The 26,008-nt window shown below is 54.4% G+C and overlaps 1 protein-coding gene across 3 annotated transcripts; it reads right to left on the bottom strand.

Annotated features, from left to right (window-relative positions):
* Window positions 1–98: 98 nt before the first annotated feature.
* Window positions 99–24,367, bottom strand: PHLDB3 (pleckstrin homology like domain family B member 3). 3 transcript variants are annotated; one of them, XM_028135166.2, is made up of 16 exons: window positions 24,322–24,367; window positions 23,438–23,807; window positions 22,460–22,642; window positions 22,203–22,340; window positions 18,570–18,698; window positions 18,211–18,375; window positions 16,610–16,720; window positions 16,392–16,475; window positions 15,954–16,064; window positions 9,908–10,007; window positions 9,661–9,751; window positions 9,486–9,576; window positions 8,867–8,923; window positions 2,787–3,006; window positions 1,989–2,074; window positions 99–518 (listed from the first exon to the last, which is right to left on the bottom strand). In XM_028135166.2, the coding sequence occupies exons 2-16, from the start codon at window positions 23,669–23,671 to the stop codon at window positions 384–386; spliced, it is 1,935 nt and encodes a 644-aa protein (XP_027990967.2). In that variant the 5' UTR covers window positions 23,672–23,807; window positions 24,322–24,367; the 3' UTR covers window positions 99–383. The 3 variants fall into 3 exon arrangements, with proteins under 3 accessions (XP_027990967.2, XP_054566578.1, XP_054566579.1); XM_054710603.1 differs by lacking the exon at window positions 99–518 and adding an exon at window positions 949–1,014; XM_054710604.1 differs by lacking the exons at window positions 99–518; window positions 1,989–2,074; window positions 2,787–3,006 and adding an exon at window positions 8,592–8,771.
* Window positions 24,368–26,008: the final 1,641 nt, after the last annotated feature.

Raw genomic sequence — 26,008 nt, forward strand, 5'->3', positions numbered from 1 at the left:
CTCAGAGGGACCTATAAATAACTCGGATGTCCTGCCCAGGGGGCCGAGGGGCACAAATGCCTGGGTTGGAAAAAAAAACCATCACCAATTTTTCCTCCATGTTTAATTCGGTATCACAGGAGCGCCAATAAATAGTTCCTTCCCGCCCCCGCAATCTCCCTGCTGCCCGGGACAGGGCCCCAGGGCTGGCTTCCCGTCCAGGGGGAAGGCACCTGCAGCCCAGAGAGAACAGCGCGGCTCAGGCCAGCGGAGCGCAGCGCCTGCAGGATTCCCAGCTGAGTTCCAAAGGGGCGGGGCCAGGCTCCCGGGGTGGGCGGGGCCAGGCTCCGGGGTGGGCGGGGCCTCGCTGGCCGTCCCCCCCCCCACCAAGCGGGTGGTGCCGCTCAGGGGACGTGGTTCTCATCCGCCGCGGTCACGATGACGTCCATCCAAATACGCATGGCCTCGGGGCTGGGTGCCACCATGTAGAACAGGCGTTCGTAGGTTTTGACGCAGAAAGTCAGGCGCGGGTTGGGGCTCTGGGGTAAGGGGTGGAGGGGAGGTGGTTCAGAGAACATGCAGGTTGGAATCCCAGCCTTGGGACTTACACAGGCCGCGTGGCATTGGACAAGTTATTTAATCTGTTTCCCCATCGGCCTTCCTCAATAATGCGGCCTGCCTCATTGGGTTAGGAGGAGTAGGTGAATTAACACATCTAAGGGGCTTGGAATTTGGGGAGAGAGGAATTTAAAAGGAGGAATCCCATGTTCCTTCCCCCCCCCCCCCCCCCCCCCCCCCCCCGGCCTAACTTGTCCTATATTAGAAATCTAAGCATTCAGGTTTCCCCTCTCCAAAATATAGGTCTCCCTGGCTTGTAACGGGGGAAAGCGGGTGTGTTCTACAACCCATTCACTGAGTTCTTACTGGCCAAACCCGAATTCAGTAAATCCCTTACACCCATCATCTGTCTTTGACTTTTTGACCTCTGAGGAAATGGGCTGAAGTGTGCTCATTTTGCAGGTGAGGAAACTAAGGCTGGCAAAAGGAAGTTAGTCACTTCCCTGATGTCCCAACTGGTTGCTCTCCCCACCCGTTTCTACACACTGTACCAGTTCCCAACATTTAAACTGGTGGCTCTGCACTGTCATAAAAGTCTGAATTCCTGAGTCCTCTAGGGCCATGGTTGGCAAACTGCGGCTCGCGAGCCACATGCGGCTCTTTGGCCCCTCGAGTGTGGCTCTTCCACAAAATACCACGGCCCGGGCGAGTCTATTTTGAAGACGTGGCGTTAGAAGAAGTTTAAGTTTAAAAAATTTGGCTCTCAAAAGAAATTTTAGCCCTAACCGGTTTGGCTCAGTGGATAGAGCGTCGGTCTGCGGACTGAAAGGTCCCAGGTTCGATTCCGGTCAAGGGCATGTACCTTGGTTGCGGGCACATCCCCAGTAGGAGGTGTGCAGGAGGCAGCTGATCGATGTTTCTCTCTCATCGATGTTTCTAACTCTCTATCCCTCTCCCTTCCTCTCTGTAAAAAAAATAAAATATATATTTAAAAAAAAAAAAAAGAAATTTCAATCGTTGTCCTGTTGATATTTGGCTCTGCTGACTAATGAGTTTGCCGACCACTGCTCTAGGGGGAAAAAGAACTGATGTGACAGGGGGAGGCCCATTCCCATTTGGCAACTTCGGACCGAAGCTGGAGCCACTGTCTCCTCCAGATGCTCCCAGGCTGCCCCAGCCCTCACCCTGCCGTCTTCGCTCACGTCTCTCCAGCTTCGCCTCAGAGCTTGCCAAATGTCTGCTCCAAGAAGAGTAACAGTGGCTGGGAGCCAGAGACTGCACTCCTAACGTTTGGCCCCGGCAGTGAAATGACCTGTTGATCCCGTTCTGGATGGAGTACCCCGGACCGTGGGGGGGGGGGGGGGGCGTGGAGGGCCTTTCCCGGGAACTCGCTAAGGCCTGACGGCAGGGGCTCAGGCCAGGACAGGGTTAGGAGCAAGCGGGGACTTCACCTTGAAAGCACAGCGTAGGTGGTCATAATAGACTTCCTCGATGGCCTGGAAGTAGATGACGCCTTTGAGCTTGGACTCTTCTTTATCTGACAGAGGGAGGTGGGAAGGAGCAGTTAGTGAGGTGTGAGTGTGTGTGTGTGTGTGTGTGTGTGTGTGTGTGTGTGTGTGTGTTGGGCAGGGTGGGGGTCACTGGGCCCAAGTCTAGAGTTGGAGGGTGAATGAATGGTGATGCTAAATGGGAAACTGGTGCGGAGGCCGGACAAGACTAGCGAATGGGGTTGGCATCCGAGGTCCCTCAATGCCTTGGTCCCTGACACCCAAGGAGAGGTCAGCTTCCTTGGTTCCCCTACAGAAAAAGCGAGAGGGGCCTGGACTCCTGGTGATGGAGTGGCGGGGGGAGGGGATCACGGGAAATGTGGGTCTGACTCCTCCTGGGTATCTTGGGAAAATGGGGTGTGGGAGCCAGAACTGTACAAAACTGTTATCCATGTGACTGAGGCAGGCTTTCTATAGGAGGAAGACGAGGGTGGAGATCTGGACTCCTGGGTCCTGGGGGAGAGGGGCGGTGGGAGCCCAGATTCCTGAGTTGTGGTGGGTTAGGAAGGAGTAGGGACCAAATTCCTGGGCCCTGGGGGAAGTGGGGAGTGGGGGGTCTAGACTCCGGAGTCCTGGGGATCCAGACCCATGGGCCTAAGAGAGAAGGGGGGATGGGCGCTGGGACCCCTATGTGTCTGGGGGGAAGGCCCCTGAGTGTGCTGTCCCAGGGCCCTGGGCCCGCCGCGGCCAGGCTGGGTTTACCGGAGTAGTAGGCCAGACGGCGGGCCTGGCGGTCAAAGCAGAACCACCGCTTCCTCCAGGTCTTGATGCGGCCACCCATCTTCACCAGGGCCCCGCGGCAGGAGCCCCCGGACACCTGGACATGTGGGCAGTTTTCGGGGTTGTGGCCCCAGCGTTCCAGGTGCTGCCGGAGATCCAAGACCCGTGGGCCAGGAGGGCGGGGTGGGAGCGTGGGCGGGGCCTGGGAAAGAAGAGAAGGGGGCAGCATGGGGTCAGGAGGGGGTCCTGAAGCCTGGAGCCACAGGGAAGCTGCTCACAGCTGCACACACGCATAGGCCTGTGACGGCCTTTAAACGGTATCATTAACAGTGACCAGTCGGTTAGAATGTGGTCCCCATACGCCAGGCGGCGGCTTTGATCCCGGGCCAGAGCACAGACAAGAATCAACCAATGAGCCCAGCCAGTATGGCTCGGTGGTTGAGCGTTGACCTATGAACCAGGAGGTCTCGGCTCAAATTCCCAGTCGGGGCACATGCCCGGGTTTCTGGCTCGATCCCCAGTAGGGGGCGGTTAGGAGGCACCTATTAATGATTCTCTCTCATCATTGATGTTTCTATCTCTCTCTCCCTCTCTTCCTCTCAGAAATCAATAAAAATATATATTTTTAAAAATAAGTGGGACAACAAATCGATGTTTCTCTCTCTCCCTTCCTCTCTAAAATCAATCAATAAAGCCCTGACCAGTTTGGCTCAGTGGATAGAGCATCAGCCTGTGGACTGAAGGGTCCCAGGTTCGAGTCCGGTCAAGGGCACGTACCTTGGTTGCAGGCACATCCCCAGTGCAGGGGTGTGCAAGAGGCAACTGATCAATGTTTCTCTCATTGATGTTTCTAGCTATCTATCTCTCTCCCTTCCTCTCAGTAAAAAATCAATAAAATATATTTTATAAATAAATTCAGTCATCTTTAAAAAAAATCAATAAAAACATTTTTTAAATGACAATCATAATGATGAACCTGACAGCTACATTTATTGACTATGAAACTGCCAGAGATTTACCAGCATCAACTCCTTGACTCCCCACTGCCGCCCCTGGGACAGGGCTACTATGAGTCCCATATTACAGATGAGCAAACTGGGGTACGGAGAAGAAGAAATCTACCGGAAGTCACCCAGAGCTTAGGGGGCAGAGCTGGGACCGGAACCCAGGGTTTCAAGACCTAACAGCTGCCGTAACTGGTTTGGCTCAGTGGATAGAGCGTCGCCCTGTGGACTGAAAGGTCCCAGGTTCGATTCCAGTCAAGGGCATGTACCTTGGTTGCGGGCACATCCCCCGTAGGAAGTGTGCAGGAGGCAGCTGATCGATGTTTCTCTCTCATCGATGTTTCTAACTCTCTGTCCCTCTCCCTTCTTCTCTGTAAAAAAAATCAATAAAATATTTTTTTAAAATAAAAAATAAATTAAAAATATATATAAAAAGACCTAACAGCTCACCCTGAAACACCAAAGGCACGTCAGAGAGGTGAGGATCTCCACAGTGGGACCCTCATATTCCGCCCGCTAACCAGGGACCAAACAGCAAGTGATCAATAAACGAGAGCACGGATTCCATTATTATTGTGGCTGTGATGAAATTACTGACCATTCCCTATGCTGAGCACTTTATAGGTGTAACGCCTCTGCCCACTCAAACCCTCTGGGGGGTAAGTAAGCACATTATCCTCCCCATTTTTGCTTTGTTTTTTTAGATAGAGAGGAAGAGAAACAGATTTGTTGTTCTCCTTATTTAGGCATTCGTCAGTGATCCTTGCATGTGCCCTTCCTGGGGATCAAACCCACAACCTTGGTGTACTGGGAGGATGCTCTCACTAACTGAGCTACTTGTCCAGGGCTTTATCCCCATTTTAAAGAAATGGGAACCAAGACTCAGAGAGGTTGTCACCGAGCCCACGTCACACAGCCAGAGCTGACCAAGACGGGACTCCCAGGCAGGGGTTGTCTCCTGTGGCCAGAAGGAGAGAATTAAATTAAGGCCCTGGAAGTGTCTACTGTTCCCAGGCCCAGCCCATCAGACCCACTCTTCCCGAATGTTCCCTGCAAAGAACGATGTGACCCTGTAGTCCTGAGGCTCTGGGCGTGGCTCAGCCCAGCGCGTAAGCAGCGCCACGGGGGCGTTTGTTAACATGCAAGCTCAGACTCAGTCACTCCAGGTGGGGCCTGGGGTGGGGTGAGGTTCTGCACGTCTAACAAGCCCCGGGAACGCTAATGCTGTTGGTCCACAGGCCACACTTTGAGTATCGAGGGCTGAGAAGACTAAAGCGAGGCCCGAGCAAGAAGGGGTGAAAAACAGATGAGACCCACAGGAGGGAGAGAGGGAAAGCGAGCAGGAGAAGAACGGGGAAATGAAGAGAAACAGAGAGAATGCACAGGAGGGGCAGAGACCGTTAAAAGGACACCCACTGGGGCCTGGAAGCCTACGGGTCATATCGCCAAATCCACACGGTCATACTACAGGTCACCTATGTATGTGGAAGGACCCCCGGTGCGCCCAGCACTGTACTGAGTGATCACAGCCATCACCTCGTTTCCTCTCCCAAAACACCCATTACTGTCCCCGTTTGACAGATGAGAAAACTGAGGCTTTAGAAAGGAGGGGACCCACCCAGGTAGGACATGGTGGAGTCGGCCCTGATCCAGAGCAGGATGGGCTCTGGACTCCCAACTCTCTCCCTGCCCACCTGTTCACCCCCACGGAACCCCTGCCCCTCTCAGAGCCTGTTTGCCTGAACTGAACCTCGGGGTTACCAGCACCCTCCTCCGGGGGCTGCTTCTGTCAGGCTCTCCCACCCGGTGATTCTCCTCTTGGGTGCGAACCCGGGGACACACTAGTTAATAAGTGATGCTGCCACGAAGAGGGCGCTTCATTTTTAATGAGCTGGAGCTGTGCCCGACAGCGGGACGGCTCTGCCACCCCTCGGGCTCTATCTACTCCCTGGCTCTTACCAGCCCGACACGCACTGAAGCATCCATCTTATATAAAAACTGCTGTTTGAAATTTTAACCCTGCTATTCTGGCTTCTGTAAACGCTTGCTTGCTTAAATAATAAGGAAAATAAGACTACTCCCATTCCAGAGAGGCCATAAACTACGCCCCAGACAGAGCTGGCAGTGCTGGCGCCAGGCCAGGCCTTGAGATATGGACTCATGGCCCCTGTCCCAGCACACAGGACCTCTTTCTCAGAAGGCCCGGAAGTCTCATTCCAAATTTGGGAGACAAAGAGCTAGAAAAGATATAAATAAGAAAAGTTTCCTCCATGTTGGGGGGCCCAGAATTTGAAAGGCACAGTTTTCTCTGGGCCTGCGCATAATTAAAATGTAACTCCCTTTCTCTAAGCGTGGCCTGGCTTTCTCCGGTCTTCTGTAACAGCACCTTATTTTACTGACTGATGCAGCTTCCTGTCTGTCCCTCCCAAGAAACGCCGGCTTCCCCGAGGGCAGGGGTTGTCACTCCGGTCACGGCTGCCACGGGGCCCACTTCACGGCAGGCACCCCCTCAGCGGGGGAGAAATGAGTAAGGAAAGCACCCGTGGTGGGAAAGCAAAAAGCAGGCCGGGAGCGACGTGCTCATTTCCAAGAAAAATAAGTTCACAACACAGGGCTTCGGCAGGGCGTGTGGGAAAGTGTAAGAAAACTCGAAGGCTTTCTAACCACAGAAAACGTCTGCGCCTCCGGAGCCGCGACGGGAGGAGGGCTCGAGGGTGACCTTCACTTTCCCGCCCTGTCGCGTTCTTTACAACAGAAATGTATGAATGCAGAGGCGGAAATACCATTTTAATATGGAGCCTCGCAGCTAAATCCAGAGTGTGAGAAACTCTACAAGATAAATGACTCGGTTGTTTCCCATTAAAAGATGGCATTTAAAAAAAAAAAATGTGGGGGCCTAGCCAGGTTGGCTCAGTGGATAGAGCGTCGGTCCACGGACTGAAGGGTCCTGGGTTCAATTCCGGTCAAGGGCATATACCTCAGTCGCAGGCCCCATCCCGGCCCGGGTGGGGGCCCATGTAGGAGGCAACCAATCGATGTGTCTCTCACATCAAGGTTTCTCTCTCTTTGTCTCTCCCCCTCCCTTCCACTCTCTCTAAAAATCAATGGGAAAATATCCTTAGGTGAGGATTAACAAACAACAAAAAAAGTGGGGCACAGCTGATGTGGCTCAGTGGTTGAGCATCGACCTATGAACCAGGAGGTCACGGTTTGATTCCCAGTCAGGGCACATGAACCAGGTTGTGGGCTCGATCCCCAGTAGGGAGCATGCAGGAGGCAGCCGATCAATGATTCTCTCTCATCACTGATGCTTCTCTCTCTCTCTCTCCCTCTCCCTTCCTCTCTGCAGTCAACAAATATATATATCACTGAGTGGCCAGATTATTATGATCTCTGAATGCATAATAATCTGGCCACTCAGTATTCGAGGCCTGGTGCATGAATTTGTGCATGGGTAGGGTCCAGCCAGCCTGGCCAGGGGGAGGGGACATGGCGGTTGGCCAGCCTACCTGCTGGTCGAACTCCTGGTTGAGGGTACAATTTGCATATTAGCCTTTTATTATATAAGATATACACTGAGTGGCCAGATTATTATGCATTCAGAGATCATAATAATCTGGCCACTCAGTGTGTGTGTGTGTGTGTGTGTGTGTGTGTGTATACTTTTTAAAAAAGCAGGGCCCTGGCTGGGTGGCTCAGTTGGTTGGAGTGTCATCCCATACACCAAAAGGTTATGGGTTTGATTCCCGGTCAAGGCATATGCCTAGGTTACAGGTTCAACTCCAGTCGGGGCGTGTGCAGGAGGAAACTGATCAATGTTTCTCTCACACTGATGTTTCTCTCTCTCTCCCCCACCTTCCTCTTTCTCTAAAATCAATAAAAGAACATAGCCTCAAGTGAGGATTTAAAAAAAGTGGAAATGGAGGACTTTTCATCTCAGCAATTTGAGATATTTAAAAAACGTATTGTGAGGGCTTTGTTTGGATTCAGATTTAAATAACCACAGTCCCTGTGATATTTTGGAGACAATTAGGGGAATGTGAATATGGACCAGGTATTAGGATGTCACAGAATTAATAGTCTTGATAAGTGTGACAGTGGAATGTTTATGTTAAAAAATACTTATATATTGGAGATACACAGTGAGGAATGGGTGAAATGATAGGATATCTGCAATTTGATGTAAAATATTCCACTGCAGAGAAGGAAGTCCATGAAAGCTGGCAACTAAAACAAGACTCAATACTGATCATCACTGAAGCCACATGGTGGGCATCTCGGGGTTTATTCTCTCTACTTTTGTATATGCCTGAATAGTCTATACTAATAAAAGGGTAATATGCTAATTAGACTGGACATCTTCCAGATGTCCTTCCAGACAAAGCCATGGTGGCGGGGGTCGAGGCAGAGGTGGTTAGGAGCGATCAGGCCAACAGGGGAGAGCAGTCAGAGGCGATCAGGCTGGCAGGGGAGAGTGGTTAGGGGGCGATCAGGCAGGCATGCAGAGTGGTTAGGGGAGACCAGGCAGGCAGGCAGAGTGGTTAGGGGCAGGCAGGTGAGCGGTTAAGAGCCAGTGGTCCCAGATTGTGGTATCAGGCCTAAACAGGCAGTCGGACATCCCCCGAGGGGTCCCAGATTGGAGAGGGTGCAGGATGGGCTGAGGGGAACCCTCCCCCCATGCACGAATTTCATGCACCGGGCCTCTAGTTCTATAATAAAAAGTATTTTAAAAGAACCAAAAATAAACACAAAAAATTTTAAATGATTTTGAAAAGCCCCAGGATGCAGTTGCCCTCATTTTGCAGTAACTGCTGACACTGTCACCCACTTATGGAAGAGGAAACTGAGGTACAGGGAAGTGGAGCATGCTGCCCAAGGACATGCTGTGGGTACAGACGATCACAATGGGACGGAAGTTACGTCTTTTTAGTTCCCCTTCCCTTGCCAAGCCCAGGAAATGTTTCTGTACCACGGAGAGGAAAAGGCGAGTTAAGAAAGGGCAGAGGTCAGGGGGCGAAAAGGAGCAGGGGACAGGTGGGGCGAGGGTAGGAGACTGACCATGATGGCAGGAACAGTGGGACCTGAGGAACCTTCTGTGGTCCTTCTTGTTCCTTCCTGTGGGTTCAGAAAGGAGTCAATGGTGATACTGACCAATAAGATCTGGGGGGGAAATGTATTGGACTCCTGGGTCTGAGGGAGGAGGGGCTGGGGCCTGGACCCCTGGGTCTGAGGGAGGAGGGGCTGGGGCCTGGACCCCTGGGTCTGAGGGAGGAGGGGCTGGGGCCTGGACTCCTGGGTCTGAGGGAGGAGAGGCTGGGGGCCTGGACTCCTGGGTCTGAGGGAGGAGGGGCTGGGGCCTGGACTCCTGGGTCTGAGGGAGGAGGGGCTGGGGCCTGGACTCCTGGGTCTGAGGGAGGAGGGGCTGAGGGCCTGGACTCCTGGGTCTGAGGGAGGAGGGGCTGGGGCCTGGACTCCTGGGTCTGAGGGAGGAGGGGCTGGGGGCCTGGACTCCTGGGTCTGAGGGAGGAGGGCTGGACTCCTGGGTCTGAGGGAGGAGGGGCTGGGGGCCTGGACTCCTGGGTCTGAGGGAGGAGGGCTGGGGGCCTGGACTCCTGGGTCTAAGGGAGGAGGTGGGGCTGAATCTCCTGACCCTAAGCAGGAGGGTCTGGGGTCTCACCCTGGCCTTGAGCAGCCGCTCCCGCTCCGCCACGGCCTGCTGCAGGAGCCGCTCCATGCGGGCGATGTCTGGGTAGAGCGCCTGGGTACAGCTAGGAGGAGGGGACGGAGGCCGGGGCAGGTTACAGTGGCCCTGCCTCTTCCCCCATCTCCCCACCTTCTCCGGGATGACTCACCTATTCCCAGAGCCGCAGGTCAGCAGCTGATAGAGTGGGTGTCTCCCCGAGTCTCCTGCTGCTGGTGTGAGGGCTGAGGCCTCCAGGGGTCCTGGGCGAGGAGAGGTGGGGCTAGGAGGCTGGGATTCGCCCTTGTCCACTCCCTCCACTTCCGCCCCAACAGGCATCCAGGCCAAGTTCCTCCACCCTGTGCTGCAGGAAGGCGGGGGGTGGAGGGGGGGGGTATGCCGGGACAGGGGGTCCTCACCAGTACAATGGAGGGACAGAGGGCGGGGGGATCCCCTCTGGCTCAGTCTCTCTCCCCTCTTCCGGGACAGGCTTCCATTCCTTTGGAGGCCGATGGAGCCCTGGAAACACACAAGATGCTCAATCTCGACCGGAAGTCCGAGGACTGACTGCTGAGTAAAACCGCCATCTGACTGGCACAGACCAAAACGCTCCCCTGCCCACGATGCTGAGGGCGCGGCCAGTCTCAGAGGACCACACGGCTAACGTCCAGGCAGGAAGTAGGTGAGTGGCTGCCAGGGACCTGGGGAAGAGAGGGAGCTGAGGGGTGACGGACAGGCCCCAAAGTTGGGGTGATGGTTGCACAACTCTGCATATACGAAAAGCCACTGAATTACACTTTTTAACTGGGTGGATTGTGTGGTGTGTGAATTACATTTTGATAAAACTATAAAGAAAAAAACCCACCGTGTGTGGGCACGTGGGAAACCCAGACCCTCCCACAAATTAGGGGGCGGGAGGGGGGGAGGGCAGGGGGTTCTACTGGAACAACGTTTATGGAGGCCAATTTGGCTCTTTTATTTTTTTTTTAAATATATTTTATTGATTTTTTACAGAGAGGAAGGGAGAGGGATAGAGAGCTAGAAACATTGATGAGAGAGAAACATCGATCAGCTGCCTCCTGCACACCTCCCTACTGGGGATGTGCCAGCAACCAAGGTACATGCCCTTGCCCGGAATCGAACCTGGGACCTTTCAGTCCGCAGGCCGACGCTCTATCCACTGAGCCAAACCGCTTAGGGCTCTTTTATTTTTTTTAATGACAAATGCATAAATCTCTGAGCTCCAGTTCCGCTTGTAGGACTATGTCCTATGGACATACTCATACATAGGCAAAATGACCTGAGTTCAAGGCTATTCCCCTCAGAAGCCTGGAGGCCGCCACAGCGCCCACAGAAGGGGGCAGGGGAAACAGAGCAGGGATCTTCCTCACCATGGAAAAGTCTGCAGTCCATACAGTAAACCGGGGGGGGGCGGGGGGGGGAATGCTCTTTATATCCAGAGAGAAAATAATCCCCAAGATAAAAGCATAGAGCAGGCCATAGCCGATTTGGCTCGGCGGATAGAGCGTCGGACTGCGGACCGAAGGGTCCCGGGTTCGATTCCGGTCAAGGGCATGTACCTAGGTTGCAGGCTTCTCCCTGGCCAGGCCCTGGTCAGGGCACGTGCAGGAGGCAACCAATCGATGTGTCTCTCTCACATCAATGTTTCTCTCTGTCTTTCCCTCTCTCTTCCACTCTCGCTAAAAGTTAATGGGAAAATATCCTCGGGTGAGGATTAACAAACAAAAAAAAGCACAGAGCAGGGTGAAGACATATCTACGCACAAAGAGGAGGAGAGTGCATACATGACAGAATGTGTAAACACAAACATCTCCAAGAAGACACAGAAATTGGTCACCCCAGCCGCCCCCAGCAGATGACTTGAATGGACGGAAATAATAGTGAAAGAGCCTTTTCTCTGCATAACCTCCCATGCCCTTTGAACTTTGAATGAGGGGAATGTTCGCTTTAAAAAAATAGTAAGTCAGGGCATATGCCTGGGTTGCAGGCTCAATCCCCAGCAGCAGGTAGGGGGGTGGAGAGGGGTGGGAGAGGGGGTGTGCAGGAGGCAGTTGATGTTTCTCTCTCATCAATGTTTCTATTTCTCTCTCCCTCTCCTTTCCTCTCTCTCTAAAATCAATAAAGCCCTAGCAGATTTGGCTCAGTGGTTGGAGAGTCAGCCCTCACACTGAAGGGTCCCGGGTTCAATTCTAGTCAAGGGCACATACCTAGGTTGCAGGCTCAATCCCTGGCCCTGGTCGGGGTGCTGCAGGAGGCAACCAATCGATGTGTCTCTCTCACATCAATGTTTCTCTCTCTCTGTCTCTCCCCTTCCTTTCCACTATGTCTAAACATCAATGGAGCCCAGCCGGTCTAGCTCAGTGGTTGAGTGTCAACCTATGAACCAGAAGGTCAGGGTTCGATTCCCAGTCAGGGCACATGCCTAGGTTGTGGGCTCAATCCCCAGTGGGGGACATGTAGGAGGCAGCCGATCAATGATTCTCTCTCATCATTGATGTTTCTAGCTCTCTCTCCCTCTACCTTCCTCTCTGAAATCAATAAAAATATTTTTTAATAAAAATAAAAATCAATGGAAAAATATAACCTCATGTGAGGATTAACAATAAAATAAAATAAATAAATAAGATAAATAAAAGTATATTTAAATAAATATGGCAATTAAGTGCAACCTGGCTCTGCGGTGTGGCTCAGTAGGTTAGAGTGTCGCCCCAGAATGGGCCAAGTGCAAAGGTCCTGAGACAGGAACGGGTACCGGCTGGTCAGTGCTCCTGCAGCTGAGCCGAGGAGTGGGGAGAGTGGGGAGAGGTGGGCAGGGGCAGACCATGCAGGGGCTGGCAGACCCAGGTGAGGCGGCCCCGGGGGCAACTAAGGGCACTTGATGGGGAGGACTGAAGTCGGAAGACGGCTGTGTGGGGATAGATCGTTGGGAGACAAAACATAAGATGAGACATCAGTGAGGAAGCAGGAAGCCAGGATAGGGTCACAAAAACCAGAGATGAGGGTGGAAGTGGATAGAAGAAGGATGCTCATAATTATACTACTAATCACTGAAATTGGGATCAGAGTACCAGCAGCCCACATTCACTGAGCATCTACTTTGTGCCAGGCACCACGCTAAGCCTTTAACCATTAACCAGTGGGTGCTGTTATTATTCCCATTTTGCAGTGAAGAAAACTGAGGCACAGAGACGGGTCTAAGTCCAGCCAGCTGGGAAGGGGTAGGACAGGTATCTGAACCCGAGCAGAGGCCGTCCTCAGACATCACATGATGCTGGAAAGACCGGGTGGAATTGGCGGATCTAATAGCACTTGGAGTGAGAGAGGAGAAGGGGCTAGGAGGAGCAACCTGCTGAATCACACATTCATTTGTCTAGTTGGGTGTGTTTACCCGCTGAGTGAGGAAATACTCCCTGGACTCTGCTGTGCCCTGCAGCCCCCAGTTGCTCCCTCTGACCCAGTGCTGACCACGGTGCCCACTGGATCCTGAAGGATTCCAAGCAGCGCTAGTCATCCAAAAGGCACAGGCCATGGCAACTGACAGACGTGGCTCAAGCCCGGCTCTGCCACTCACCGGGCGTGTGACTTTGGCAGGCCACCTCTCTTCTCAGACTTCCTTTCTGCAAAGTGGGAGACGACCCACTGCCCGCTGTGGCTGATGCAAGGGTTAAACGAGTGACCTCGTGCAAAGCACACAGAAGCGTGCCTGGCCTGGCCCCCCGGACACCCAGGGGCAAGGTGGGGATGAGACCCTATCAGCAGGCACAGGGCCCACCTGGCCTTGGAAGCTTCTTGTCCACCGGGGCCAGTAACTCAGGAATCAACTCCATAGGCATGGACACAGCTTCCCGGGAAGTGTTTATAGATAAGCAATTCACTGAGAAGGGCCCTATTTACTCTAAGTCGGTTGCCTGGCAACCCAGCTGATACTCCACCTTTATCAGGCTTCCACGGAAACTATCTGCAAAGTTAATTTCCCAGACGTTATCTGCCCACCCTTGACCCAGTTCCTAGGACCTACTTTTGGGGGTTCTTCTGAGCACACAATGAAATAGTATATTTTCATTATATACAGGGTGTCCCCCAAAAAAATGTATACACACTTGAACAGCGGATAGCTCAATTTTGAAAATGAAATGTATTTTAGCCCTGACCTGTTTGGCTCAGTGGATAGAGCATAAGCCTGTGAACTGAAAGGTCCCAGGTTCGATTCCGGTCAAGGGCATGTACCTTGGTTGTGGGCACATCCCCAGTAGGGGGTGTTCAGGAGGCAGCTGATCGATGTTTCTCTCTCATGGATGTTTCTAACTCTCTATCCCTCTCCCTTCCTCTCTGTAAAAAAAAAAATCAATAAAATATTTTTTTTAATTTTATTTTTATTTTTTAAAATATATTTTATTAATTTCTTACAGAGAGGAAGGGAGAGGGATAGAGAGCTAGAAACATCCATGAGAGAGAAACATCGATCAGCTGCCTCCTGAACACCCCCCCACTGGGGATGTGCCCACAACCAAGGCACATGCCCTTGACCAGAATCGAACCCTGGGACCCTTGAGTCCTCAGGCTGACGCTCTAGCCACTGAGCCAAACTGGTTAGGGCTATATTTATTTTTTAAAATGTATTTTAGTAAACACTGCCTTGCCCTGACCTGTTTGGCTCAGTGGTTAGAGCATTGGCCTGTGCTCCCCAGCCCTGTCCAGGGCGCGTGCAGAAGGCAACCAGTCAATGTGACGCTCATATCGACGTTTCTCTCTCTCCCTAAACTCAAAAAAAAAAAAAAAAAAGACAGCCCTGGCCCCGTGGCTCAGTGGGTTGGAGCTGGTTGGAGGGCATCTCGCGTACCAAAGGGTTGTGAGTTCTATGCCCGGTCGGGGCATCAGGGGGGTTGGGGGGAGAGGACATGCAGCTGATCAGTGTTTCTCATATTAATGTTTCTCTCTCTCTTCCTCTCTCTCTAAAATAAATAAAACATATCCTGGGGTGGGGATTAAAAAAAAGAGAGACATAGTAGAATTGTTTCCACAGGGAAGCCCGGGGTGGGTGAGAGCGCAGGCTCTGAAAACAGAGTGCGCGGTTCGAAGCCCAGCCCTGTCACATGCCAGCTAGCCTCACCTCTCTGCCTCAGTGTCTGCGCCTCTAACGTGGATCTAAGAAGCTAGTTCGTAGAGCTTTTGCAAGACCAAGTGAGTGAATCATGTGAAGCATTTAAAACAGTGTCTGGCACATGATAAAGACTCAGTCAGTATCAGTTGTCGTTAGTATTGCTGTTATTGTTTATATTGTTGTTATTAGTCATTAACAATGGTGAGTCAGCTCTAAATGCTTCCATGGAAAACAATCTCCATGATAGAGTATGAAGTTATAAAATAAAAGCCAACTTCGTCGCTAAGACACACATTCCTGCACAGTTTTACATGATATAACAAGAGCTACCAATTTCTAGTGCTTACCACAACCCCATATCCACACAACGCAAACAAAACTACAGTCACCTAGCGTTCTCCCACCTCAGGCACCACACTCCGCCACCGCCTACTCTATTTCATTAAAAAATCAGTAGAAAAAAAAAAATCAATAGCAACCATTCAAAAATCTTTGTCCCGTTAATAAGGTGGGACTCCCACGTCTAAGAAGATCCAGAAAGCCCTAGCCGGTTTGGCTCAGTGGATAGAGCGTCGGCCTCTGGACTGAAGGGTCCCGGGTTCGATTCCGGTCAAGGGCATGTGCCCCGGTTGTGGGCTCGATCCCCAGTAGGGGGTGTGCAGGAGGCAGCCAATCAATGATTCTCTGTCATCATTGATGTTTCTATCTTTCTCTCCCTCTCCCTTCCTCTATGAAATCAATAAAAATATATTTTTTAAAAGAAGAAGATCTGGAAAGGATACTCAAGAAACAAGAAGTTGTGCTGCTTCTGGGGTGGGGAGAGGAGGCCTTCTTATCAATATGCCCCGTTCTGATGCTTTTAGACTTTATTCCGGCCCTGGCCGGTGTGGCTCAGTTGGTTGAACATTGAAGGGTCACTGGTTCGATTCCCATCAGGGCACATACATGCCTGGGTTTCAGGCTCAATCCCTGGTGGTCGGGCAGGGGCGGGGGGGGGGGTGGCGAGAGGCAGCCAATCGATGTTCTCTCTCTCTCCCTCTCCCTTCCATCCTCTAAAAAAATCAATGAAAAACGTTTTTAAAAAAATAATAGAAAATAAAATGCACTCCTGGGTGCACATACACGTTCCCATTTCTCCAGGGCAGAGAAGGGGGTTAGGCAGAAGGAAAAAATAAATAAATAAAGCTGGAGTCTGATCAAACTAAAACTAGAAACTCCCCTTGATCAACCTTTTCTGGCACCCGTGGCAGAGAAGACCACAGTGGGAGTCCTAAAGACACAGCGTCCAGTGGGATTGTGGGGGACAGGGAGAGGCGGGGGGGGGGGGGGGGGGGGGAAGGCACCTGCAAGGAGCTGTGAACGGAGAAGAGGCAGGAAGAGGCGGGGGCAGCCGTGTGCGCAGCAGGGTCCTGGAGCACCAGCAGCTGGCGGTCTGTCTTCTGCGTGAACAGGAGCTGTGGGAGAGAGAGGGAGCCGATGAGCAGGAGCTGGAGGGACCGCAGGGGACCCACAGTTCCGGGGTGCTCTGGCCAAGGCCTCCAGGGCCAGCCCATTTCTCAGTGGAAAGAACAAAGGCCCAAAGTCACAGGAGGGCCGGAATGTGGGCTTGCTGTCCAGTCTCCCAGCGTGAGTAGGGACGGTGGGCAGACTGAGGAGGAGGAGCCGGGGACCCAAATTCCTGAGGCTCACGGGGGAAAGGGGATTAGAGGCCGAGAGTCCTGGATCCCGAGGGAGGAGGGGTGGAGGGAGGAGGGGCTGACAGGTGCACGACATCCCCGTACCTTAGTGAGGGCCTGGCTGGGCTCAGATAAGTCTCCATCGGGGTTTCCCTGGAAGCAATTCAGCTCGAGCAGTCGGCTGCGTTCCTGGGGGAAGGCATCACATCACAGGCCGCCACACCTCCGAGGCAGAATGGGCCTTCCCAGCCTCAGGGAGGCGACGGGGTGCCCCGGGGAAGGGGGGCCGGGGGAGTAGGGCGGGCGGACTGGGGGCCACCTACTTGTGTCAGGGCCTGAAGGGCCTCCTCCTTCTTCTGGCTCAGCCCCCGGCTCTCAGCTGCCATCTGTTCGCCCAGCGACTTCAGCTGCTCCTCCAACACCTGAATCCGGCGCTGCAGGACCCCCCAGGGCCCCCGTTACTCAGCGTCCCCAGCGGCTCCCACAGAACCACCCCGTAACAGAGCCCCTGGGACCCGGGAGGGGCTGGGGGGACTCAGCGTTAAGCTCCCTGGTGCCTTCTTCCCTTGGGGGTGCCCAGCGAGGGGATGGAGGGTTTGATACACGGAGAGACCAAGGGACACGGAGACCCAGGGCGAGTCGCCAGAGAGAGAGAAAGGGACAAACACACGCGCCCCTGGGTCTGGGAGAGGCCACGTGCCCCTGGGTCTGGGTGAGGCCACGTGCCCCTGAGTCCGGGTGAAGCCGTGCCCCTGAGTCCGGCCGAGACCAAACCAGAGGGAGTCGGACCTCCGTTACCACCATTTGTCCACCATCCAGAGCTGAGGGGTCAGTGCTGACATGTACACATAAGGAACTGGTGGACATTGAAATTGGGTCTCAAAAGAACTGTTGGTCCAGAAAGAAACTCACTACAGACTGATTCATTTGCCTGTCAGCATAACTATTATTGCTCGTCTCACATTCAGTTCTCATAAGTATATATCTAGGGACATATGATCTCGCTCATCTAGGGGAAATGATGAACAACATAGACTGAGGAACAAGAACAGAACCAGAAACAAGGAGGCATCGATCGGACTATCGGACCTCAGAGGGAGGATAGGGGAGGTTGGGGGGAGGGGGGAGAGATCAACCAAAGGACTTGTGTGCATGCGTATGAGCCTATCCAACGGTTAAGTTCAACAGGGGGTTGGGGCATCCGTGGGGAGGGGTATGGGATGGGAATGGGGGGATGAGGACAAATATGTGACACCTTAATCAATAAAGAAATTAAAAAAAAAAAGAAAGGGACAAACAGAAAACAAACCGGAAGACACGGGAAGAAGGACCCAGACAGATCCCAAGAGGCAGAGATGCAGAGAAAGACGATGGGGCAGAAACAGCACCGAGGCGGACAGAGCTGTGGGAGACAGAGGAAAGGGAGAGAGAGAGACAGGAACCCAGACCCGGGGGCGGGGAACTCTGCCACCCAGAACTGCCGGGAGCTTTGTGTTAAGTAGAAACAGACACGCTGGTTTCCCCAGCGGCCTTGTCAGCCCCTAGGACGTGAGGCTCCCAGAAAGGACCGGTGGGAGGCCTTTTCGGACCGGGGGTTTGACAGGCATAGGGTGTAGTGGCGAAGACCGAGTAGGTTCAAATCCCAGCTCTATCCCTGACAAACGAACACCCCGAACCTCAGTTTCTTCATTTGTAAAATGGGGGGAAATGCGCTGTGCCACCTAGGACTGTTGTAAGGATTCGATGACTAAATGCCCGTGAAATGTCACGGCGCAGGCACACAGCAAACGCTCAGTAAACAGCAGCTATTGTTGTGACGGCTGCGAAGTGACACAGGCAGGCAACAGAGAGAGGGCCCGCAACGGCGCGGAAGAGCCAGCGGGGGACGTGAGGGAGGGAGGCAGGCTAGTCCAGCCCAGCTCACCCTGTGCTGTGCCACGCTGGCCTGAAGCTCCTGGACCTTGGGGTCCGGCCCCCCAACGCCAGGGCTGTCCCGATGATCCTCCTCCTCCCGCCGGCTCTCCCGCTCCAGCTGCTGGAACTCCAGGTCCTCGTAGGCACGCTGGGCCACATCCAGCTGTTCCCGAATCTGCGGGCAGAAACGCAAAAGGGCTGGACCCCGCCCAGGGCTCAGGAGGGGAAGGGGCTGGGCCAGGACTCCCGGCCAAGGAGCACCCAGACTTGAGTCCTGGGGGTTGGGGGGCTCTGGGGAGGAGGGTACGGAAGGCCTGTACTTCTGGGTCTTGAGGCGGGAGGGACCTGGAAGGTGCACGAGGCCCTCACCTCCTGCACGCCCTGCAGAAGCCGCTCACGCTGGTCCTCTGGCTGTGAGTCCAGCCGCCCCTGGGCTTCCCGAAGTCTCTGACGAAGACCCTCCACGCGCTCCCTCTCCTGGCTCAGCCGCCTCTGCTCCTGAAAGAGAAGCCAGGCTTTCCGTCTTCCCCTGAGCACACGGGACAGACACGGAGGCCAGCAAGGGCCAGGCTGGCTGGACCTCAGACCCCTCCCTGCCTGGGGACGGCTCCGTGAGGGTAGGACCCCGTGTGTCTGGTCCACTCTTGTACTGGCCTACCCAGAGTAGGCATCATCCCAACAGCCATTCAAGAAATGAATGAATGCAGCCGAAACCGGTTTGGCTCAGTGGATAGAGCGTCGGCCTGTGGACTCAAGGGTCCCAGGTTCGATTCCGGTCAGGGGCATGTACCTTGGTTGCGGGCACATCCCCAGTAGGGGTTGTGCAGGAGGCAGCTGATCGATGTCTCTCTATCATCGATATTTCTAACTCTCTATCCCTCTCTCTTCCTCTCTGTAAAAAATCAATAAAATATATTTTTTTAAAAAAAGAAAGAAAGAAATGAATGAATGCAGAACACATCCATGCTGGGTGACTGATACTGGGACCCAGAGCGGGGATGAGGCCTGGTCCCTGGGCTCCAGGTGGGGACACCATCAGTTACCGCCTCCTGAGACAATGAGGGCCATGAAATGCAGAGACTGTCAGAACCCAGGGGGCGGGGCAATTTTATTGGGGTAACCCAAGGTTTCCTGGATGTAAGGATTTTAAGGTGAGTCGTGAACATTAGAGAGCATTTAAAGACCTGGGAAGCTAGAGGGGGCTGGAAGGGCATTTGGGGCAGAGGGAACAGCATGTTGCAAATGCGCCATGAAGTGGAAAAGTATGGGAAGTTTAGGGGCAACCTCTGGTCGGGGAGGCAGAAGATGCCGTGGGGTAGAGACAGTGAGCGCGGTGGGAGACCACAGTGGAAAGGCGGGCACAGCTCACGTCCAGTCTGGCCAACCAGGCTAAGGAACCATCTGGCCAACCAGGCTAAGGGTCTGGGACTGGACGGCATGCCCACATTCCGGCCCTCCTGTGACTTTGGGCCTTTGTTCTTTCCACTGAGAAATGGGCTGGCGCTGGAGGCCTTGGCCAGAGCACCCTGGAACTGTGGGTCCCCTGCGGTCCCTCCAGCTCCTGCTCATCGGCACCCTCTCTCTCCCACGGCTCCTGTTCACGCAGAAGACAGACCGCCAGCTGCTGGTGCAATGGGGAGCTGTGGAAGGATCGAAAGGATCTCTGGGAGATGGATTCAAGGGGTGGACACCCGCTCCTTCATGAGTCCTCCGAGAATGAAGATGAGACCTACACTGGGCCTGGGCAGTAGGGCTGCAAAGGACACAGACTAGAGAGGATCAGGGAACAGAAAGGACAGGACATGGTGCTTGACAGGCTTGGGTGTGAACGACAGAGAGGTGTGCAGAGCAAGGTCCAGGACTCTGGCCTGGTGACTGACTGAGGGAGGGTGGGACAGGGACAATGTGGAAAAGGGTGTTGCTGAGGTCAGCTTTGGTTATGGGGACTGAGAAGGGCCAAGACTCCTGCGTCTGAGGGAGGAGGTGGCTGGGAGCCTGGACTCCTGGGTCTGAGGGTGGAGAGGCCTGGGGGCCTGGACTCCTGGGTCTGAGGGAGGAGGTGGCTGGGAGCCTGGCCTCCTGGGTCTGAGGGAGGAAGATGCATCCAGGAACCAGTATCTTAAGAAGCAGGACACAGGTCTAGATTACAGGAGGGAAATCAGGGCTGGGAGAAATACAGGCTTTTTGAGGGTGAATGAGGACCCTGGACCCAGCCCAAGGAAATTACAACATACAAGATAAGGGCAAAGAGAACAACTGATAGAATTACCAAGTTACCATTTTCTAAGTTATAATGTTAACCAGTGCAAGCAATGACCACCAATGCATGGATGTTAAATTAGCCTTTAGGTAAACGGTTATTAGGAGGAGATCAGAGTGAGCTCACTGAGGTCTGGGCAACCAGAGGTGACGCCCCCTGACCCGGCACAGCACGCAGCACACGTGAATCTGACCCAGCCTGTTCTTCTAACCCACCACCTGCTGCAGGAAGAGGAACAGGGCAAAGGACACGGGCCACATCCTGACCATGGGACAGAGACTTGGTTTCTCCAGCAAATAACATGGAACGCAGCAGCAGGGGGGACGGTTAGACGTGACACAACACACACAGCATTTCAACCCTTTGGGGGACCTGATTCAAACAGCCAAGTGGCGTTTTTGAGACAATCTGGAAACATGAAAACTGGAAATAAAACAATATTAAAAATGCAACTGCCATTTGGCCCAGTGATCCCACTTCTAGGAATATATCCTAAGAAACCCAAAACACCAATCAGAAAGAATGTATGCACCCCTATGTTCATAGCAACACAACTTACAATAGCTGAGATCTGGAAACAGCCCAAGTGCCCATCAGCAGATGAGTGCATAAAAAAGCTGTGGTACATTTACACCAGGGAATACTATGCAGCAGTAAAAAAGAAGGATCTCTTACCCTTTGAGACAGCATGGAAGGACCTGGAGAGTATTATGCTAAGTGAAATAAGCCAGTCAGAGAAAGCCAGTATCACATGATCTCACTCATATGTGAAATCTAATGAACAAAACAAACTGATGACAAAAAAGATCCAGAGACACAGAAGCATGGAACAGACTGCTAAATCTCAGAGGGAAGGTGGGGTGGGGGGCTGGGGGAGTGGGGAGAGGTTAACTGGGAAACTTATATGCATATATGCATAGCCCATGGACACAGACAATAGTGTGGTGAAGGCCTGGGAGAGGTGGGTGCGGGATGGAGGGGGTCAATGGGAAAAAAAAAGGGTGGGGGGACATCTGTAATACGTTCAACAATAAAGATAAATGTTTAAAAAAGAAATAAATAGCCCGAGCAGTTTGGCTCAGTGGATTGAGCATCGGCCTGCTGACCAAAGGGTCCCGGGTTCGATTCTGGTCAAGGGCAAATACCTTGGTTGCTGGCTCCTCCCGGCCCAGGCCCTGGTCTGGGCTCCTGCAGGAGGCAACCAATCGATGTGTTTCTTTCACATCCATGTTTCTCTCTGTCTTTCCCTCTCTTTTCCACTCTCCCTAAAAATCAATGAAAAAATATCCTCGGGTGAGGATTAACAAAAAATAATAATAATAATAATAATAATAATAATAATAATATGATGCCTGGGATGGGCTTTCAAAACTAGGGATAGGGAAGCAAATTGAGGGACATGAAACAGGAATGGGAGTTAATCACCGCTGAAGCTAGTAAGTGCCCTAATATGGCGGCCACCTGACTCTGCCATGCTTGTTGGCTTAATGTTTCCCACAATGTGGCATTAAGAGACCAAGGAGAGTGGGGCAGGGAAGAGGCCCCCACATCACGGTCAGGGAGGCAGGAGAAATTAAGGAGGGCATCTGTTCCACGACAGCCTCCCTGCCCAGCCCCAGTATCTCCATTTGGGGAACAGGGGTAACCCTGGTCCTAGCAGCCCCTGATCCCAGGACCCCACCAGGAATATTCTTCTGACAAGGAGGGAAACTGATGACGAAGACCCGGCAGGACAAACAGACCTGTTCCCGCTGCTCCCGGCTGCCCTGCTCCGTGTCCACCTGCTGCTCCAGCAGCGCCCGGAGCTGCTCCTCCTCCCGCCTGGCGGCCACGCGCTCCCCGGCCAGCTCACCCCGCAGCAGGGCCACCTCCACCTCCATCTGCGAAGAGAATGCAAGGGCTGGGGCCCCGAGGGCTGGGGAGGGCGGGGCTGGAGGCCTGGAGCTGGATCCCCTAGGAGGAAAGGGCTGGGAGGCTTCCCGTGAGTCTGCAGCCTCACCTCGATCCGCAGCTCCTTCCTCTGGCGCTGCAGCTCCTTCACTCGCTGCTCCATCAGGGCCACTCGAGTCAGGGCCTCCAGCTGCTGCCCTCGAAGCCGCTGCGCCACCCCTCGCACCCCTTCCTTAGCCTGGGTGGGTGTGGGGGGCATGGCTGGGATCTGTTCAGGAGGTGGGGCCTCCCCCTGAGAGAGCAGAGGGTGTGGTCAAGTGGAGAGCCCTGGACCCCAGCAGTCATTAAATAGGAGTATTCCCCACCTCATACCCCTCAGGGGGTCTTAATGGCCTAATGCAGCCACCACACTTTTATTCAAGGGAGGGTGCAGGTCCCAAGACCACCCGGCCCCAGGGTCCCCCCCTTTTCCCCCCCCCCCCACCCCCCCCCCCCGCAGTCCCGGAAAAGAGTATGAGCCAAGTCAAGGAAGATGTTTTTCTCTAACCAGGTCCTATTCTCTGGGTGTCAAGCCTGGATATCTCTCTTTCTCCCCAGGTCTCTCTGAGTTCGCCCCACCACCACCACCACCACCACCACCACTCCCTCCCCCATTTCTCTGGGCTTCCTCTCTCCCAATCAGTATCCATCTCTTCCTCGGAGTATCTCCCTCTCTCAAGGTTCCTCTGGCTCTGTTTTTGTTTCTCTGAGCATCTCTGCCCTGTTTCTGGGTTTCTGTCTTTACACCCATCTCTCCGAGTCTCGGCCTCCAGGTCACTCTCTCTCTCTCTGGCCTGCCTGTGTCTCTGGCTCTTTGGGGTCTCTGTCTCTCAGTCTCCCCGTCCCTGGGTCTCTGTCCATCTGGTCTCTGCACACAGGTCTCTAGGGGTCTGTCTTCCCCTCGGTCCGAGTCTCTCAGGAGTTTCATTATCTCTGGGGCTCTCGCTGTCTCTCCGATCTCTGTGTCTCTCTGGTCTCTCCATACCGGTCTCTGGCTGCCACTGTCACCTGCCGGGTCCCCCGAGGTCCCGCCCTCCCGGTCCCTCACCGCGTCCCGGCTGCTCTCGGTGCTGCTGCCTTCTCCCACTTCTTCCTCTTCTTCCGCCTGCTGCTCAGCTCCTCGGCCGCTCGGCAGCTCCGCCAGGACCTCGGGAGCCTCCAGCTGGCGGGGGCCCTTGGGGTGCTCCCGGGGCTGGGGTACGCCCTGCGGTTGAATCTTCACATCGTGTTCTGGGACCGGCGGCGGCGGAGTCCCTTCCTTGGGGCGGCTCGGCGTCCCCATGGCCCGGGCGCTGCGGGAGGTGGGCGGGGCCCGGCGGAAGGTGGGCGGGGCCTGGCACCGCGGGGCGGGGCCCGGCGTTCGGGGGCGGGGCCTGGCGCCGTGGGGGCGGGGCCCGGGAGCTCCAAGCCGGCGAGACCTAAGCGATCAAAGGATGCGACTGAGCATTCCGGGAGCGTGGCTTGGAGTTCTAAGAGGCGGGATTCGCGGGCTCCTAGGGCTGCCACGCCTCCGGAGAAGAGACCGAAATTTGAGTCCGGGTCCTAGCTCGCCCCCTATAGGTTTCTCCCTTCCATCAGGTGTGGCGCCTTGTACCCTCCCAGCAGCCTCCCACCCTCCCCAGCCCTGGACAACCTTACAGCGACCCCATCTCCTTCTCCCGCGGGGACCCAGGAGTCCGGGCTCCCGTCCCCTGCTCTCCGGGACCTCGTAGACTTGGCTCTGACCCCAATGTAGAGAGTGTCGCCCGTGCCATCTCATCCAGGGACCCAGGAGTCGGGGCTCCTAGTCTCCCTCTCTTTGGACAAACCAGGAGTCTGAGTCCTCAGCTCCTCCTGGGAGCTAGATGCCCGAACTCCAGCCTCCTCCACCCGCGCAGCCCCAGGAAGCCAAGTCTCCAGCCCCCCGCTGCCCGGCAACCCCGACCCCCTCACCCGCTCAGGACTCGGCGCGCTCCCCTCTGCACTCTGGGCGCTGCTGTTACTGCCTGCGAAACAGGTGGCTGGGAAGAGGGAGGAGAGAGGCTGCTCTGCCTCCCTCCCCGGAAGTGTGGGGGGGGGGGCACAACAGGTCCAACAGCTCCTGAGGGAGGAGGGAGCCACCAGCTTGCCCCGCCCGCAGCCACAGCATCCGGGCATCCCGGCTCCGCCCTTGGAAAACCCAGCATCGTGACCCCCTCCCCCCCCCCCAGCCTGCCTCCAGCGCCCCCATTCCTGCCCCTGGGAGGGCCAGGTGTCTCGGTCACATTTGTATAAGAGCCTCCCTAATGCCCAGACCCTGGGGATCCTGAGAGGAAGAAGAGAATGCAGAGAGGGGCCTCTCCCCTCTAATGAGCCCTTTAGAAGGGCCCTGACCGGTTTGGGGAGCTGGGCAAGGGTAGGGGGTGCCCTGAGCTGAGTCAGAGACCCGCCCAGAAACAAGGGGAACTGTGCCCCCCCCCCCCCCCCCCGCCCCACTTTGCTATGGGGTGGAAGAGAGAGGTTAAAGGTGCATGGGCCAGACCCTTTCCTCTCTGGGCAAAAACAGGAAAATAGCTGGTGTGTGAGAAAGTGTTATTGGATGTCAGGAGCTGTGCTAAAACTTTGTACACACGTTATGGCAATTTAATTTCACCCTCACAGCCACCGAGTGAGGAAGAGATGTCTGTCTCCACTTCATAGTGGGGAAACTGAGGCTGAGAGGCACCAGTGGACCCAAAGTCTATCCACGTTGTTAATGTCAGCGCCAGAGAGATTCTCTGGAAGGTCTGTGGTCTCAGCCATTAGGCATACTGTCACTCCAAGCCAGGAAGTGCCTGGAAGGGCATTCCACACAATAGTGACAATAATAGCTCACACTCATCCTCACCTCCCAAGATTCTATGCTGCATCTGTGATGGAAACTACTCTGGAGGCCCTGGTGGTGGGTGTTGCAGCTATGGAGGCCAGGGCGTGGCTGTCCTGGTACTCTGGGGGCCTAGGACAGATCAGTGGGTGTGGTTAAGGTGGGCATTCTATGGCTGCTGTCATCCATTGTGCTGGCAAAAGTCCTATGGCTTCGTTTGAAAACCTTGACCTTAAAACAATTTCCCAGAGATTCATCAGCTCAATTTCAAATGATTAAGAAATCCACTTCTCTCCTCCTATCTATACTAATAAAAGGGTAATATGCAAATTGGTCACAATGCTCTCACAGGAACAACCAAACAGCAGGCTATGTGGGGCGACCAGGTTGGCAGGGGGGGGGGGGGTAGTGAGGGGTGACCAGGCCAGCAGAGGGGGGCAGTGAGGGGTGACCAGGCCGGCATGGGGGGCAGTTGGGGGTGACCAGGCCGGTGGGGGAGGAGGGCTGTTGGGGGCGACCAGGCAGGCAGAGGGGGGCAGTTGGGGGTAACCAGGCTAGCAGGGGGGCAGTTAGGAGCAATCAGGCTGGTAGGCAGAGGTGGTTAGGGGTGATCAGGCTGGCAGGGGGAGCAGTTAGGGGTGATTAGGCAGTCAGGTACGCAGTTAGAAGTCAGTGGTCCCGGATTGTGAGAGGGATGTCTGACTACCGGTTTTGGCCCCATCCCTGGGATCAGGCCGAAACCGGCAGTCAGACTTCCCCCGAGGGGTCCCAGATTGGAGAGGGTCCAGGATGGGCTGA

The sequence above is a fragment of the Eptesicus fuscus genome, chromosome 21 (genome assembly GCF_027574615.1).
Source record: "Eptesicus fuscus isolate TK198812 chromosome 21, DD_ASM_mEF_20220401, whole genome shotgun sequence".
In the NCBI taxonomy this organism is placed as follows: Eukaryota; Metazoa; Chordata; class Mammalia; order Chiroptera; family Vespertilionidae; genus Eptesicus; species Eptesicus fuscus.

Bases quoted from the DNA above. Each gene is read 5' to 3' on its own strand.
- PHLDB3 (XM_028135166.2), bottom strand. From the start codon at position 23,671: ATGGGGACGCCGAGCCGCCCCAAGGAAGGGACTCCGCCGCCGCCGGTC. The intron at 3,007-8,866 runs GTCAGTCTCCTA...CTTCTTTCCCAG, and splicing joins CCACTGTTCCTGCCATCATG to GCCCCGCCCACGCTCCCACC. The intron at 2,075-2,786 runs GTAAACCCAGCC...TCCCTCTGTCAG, and splicing joins CCGTCTGGCCTACTACTCCG to ATAAAGAAGAGTCCAAGCTC.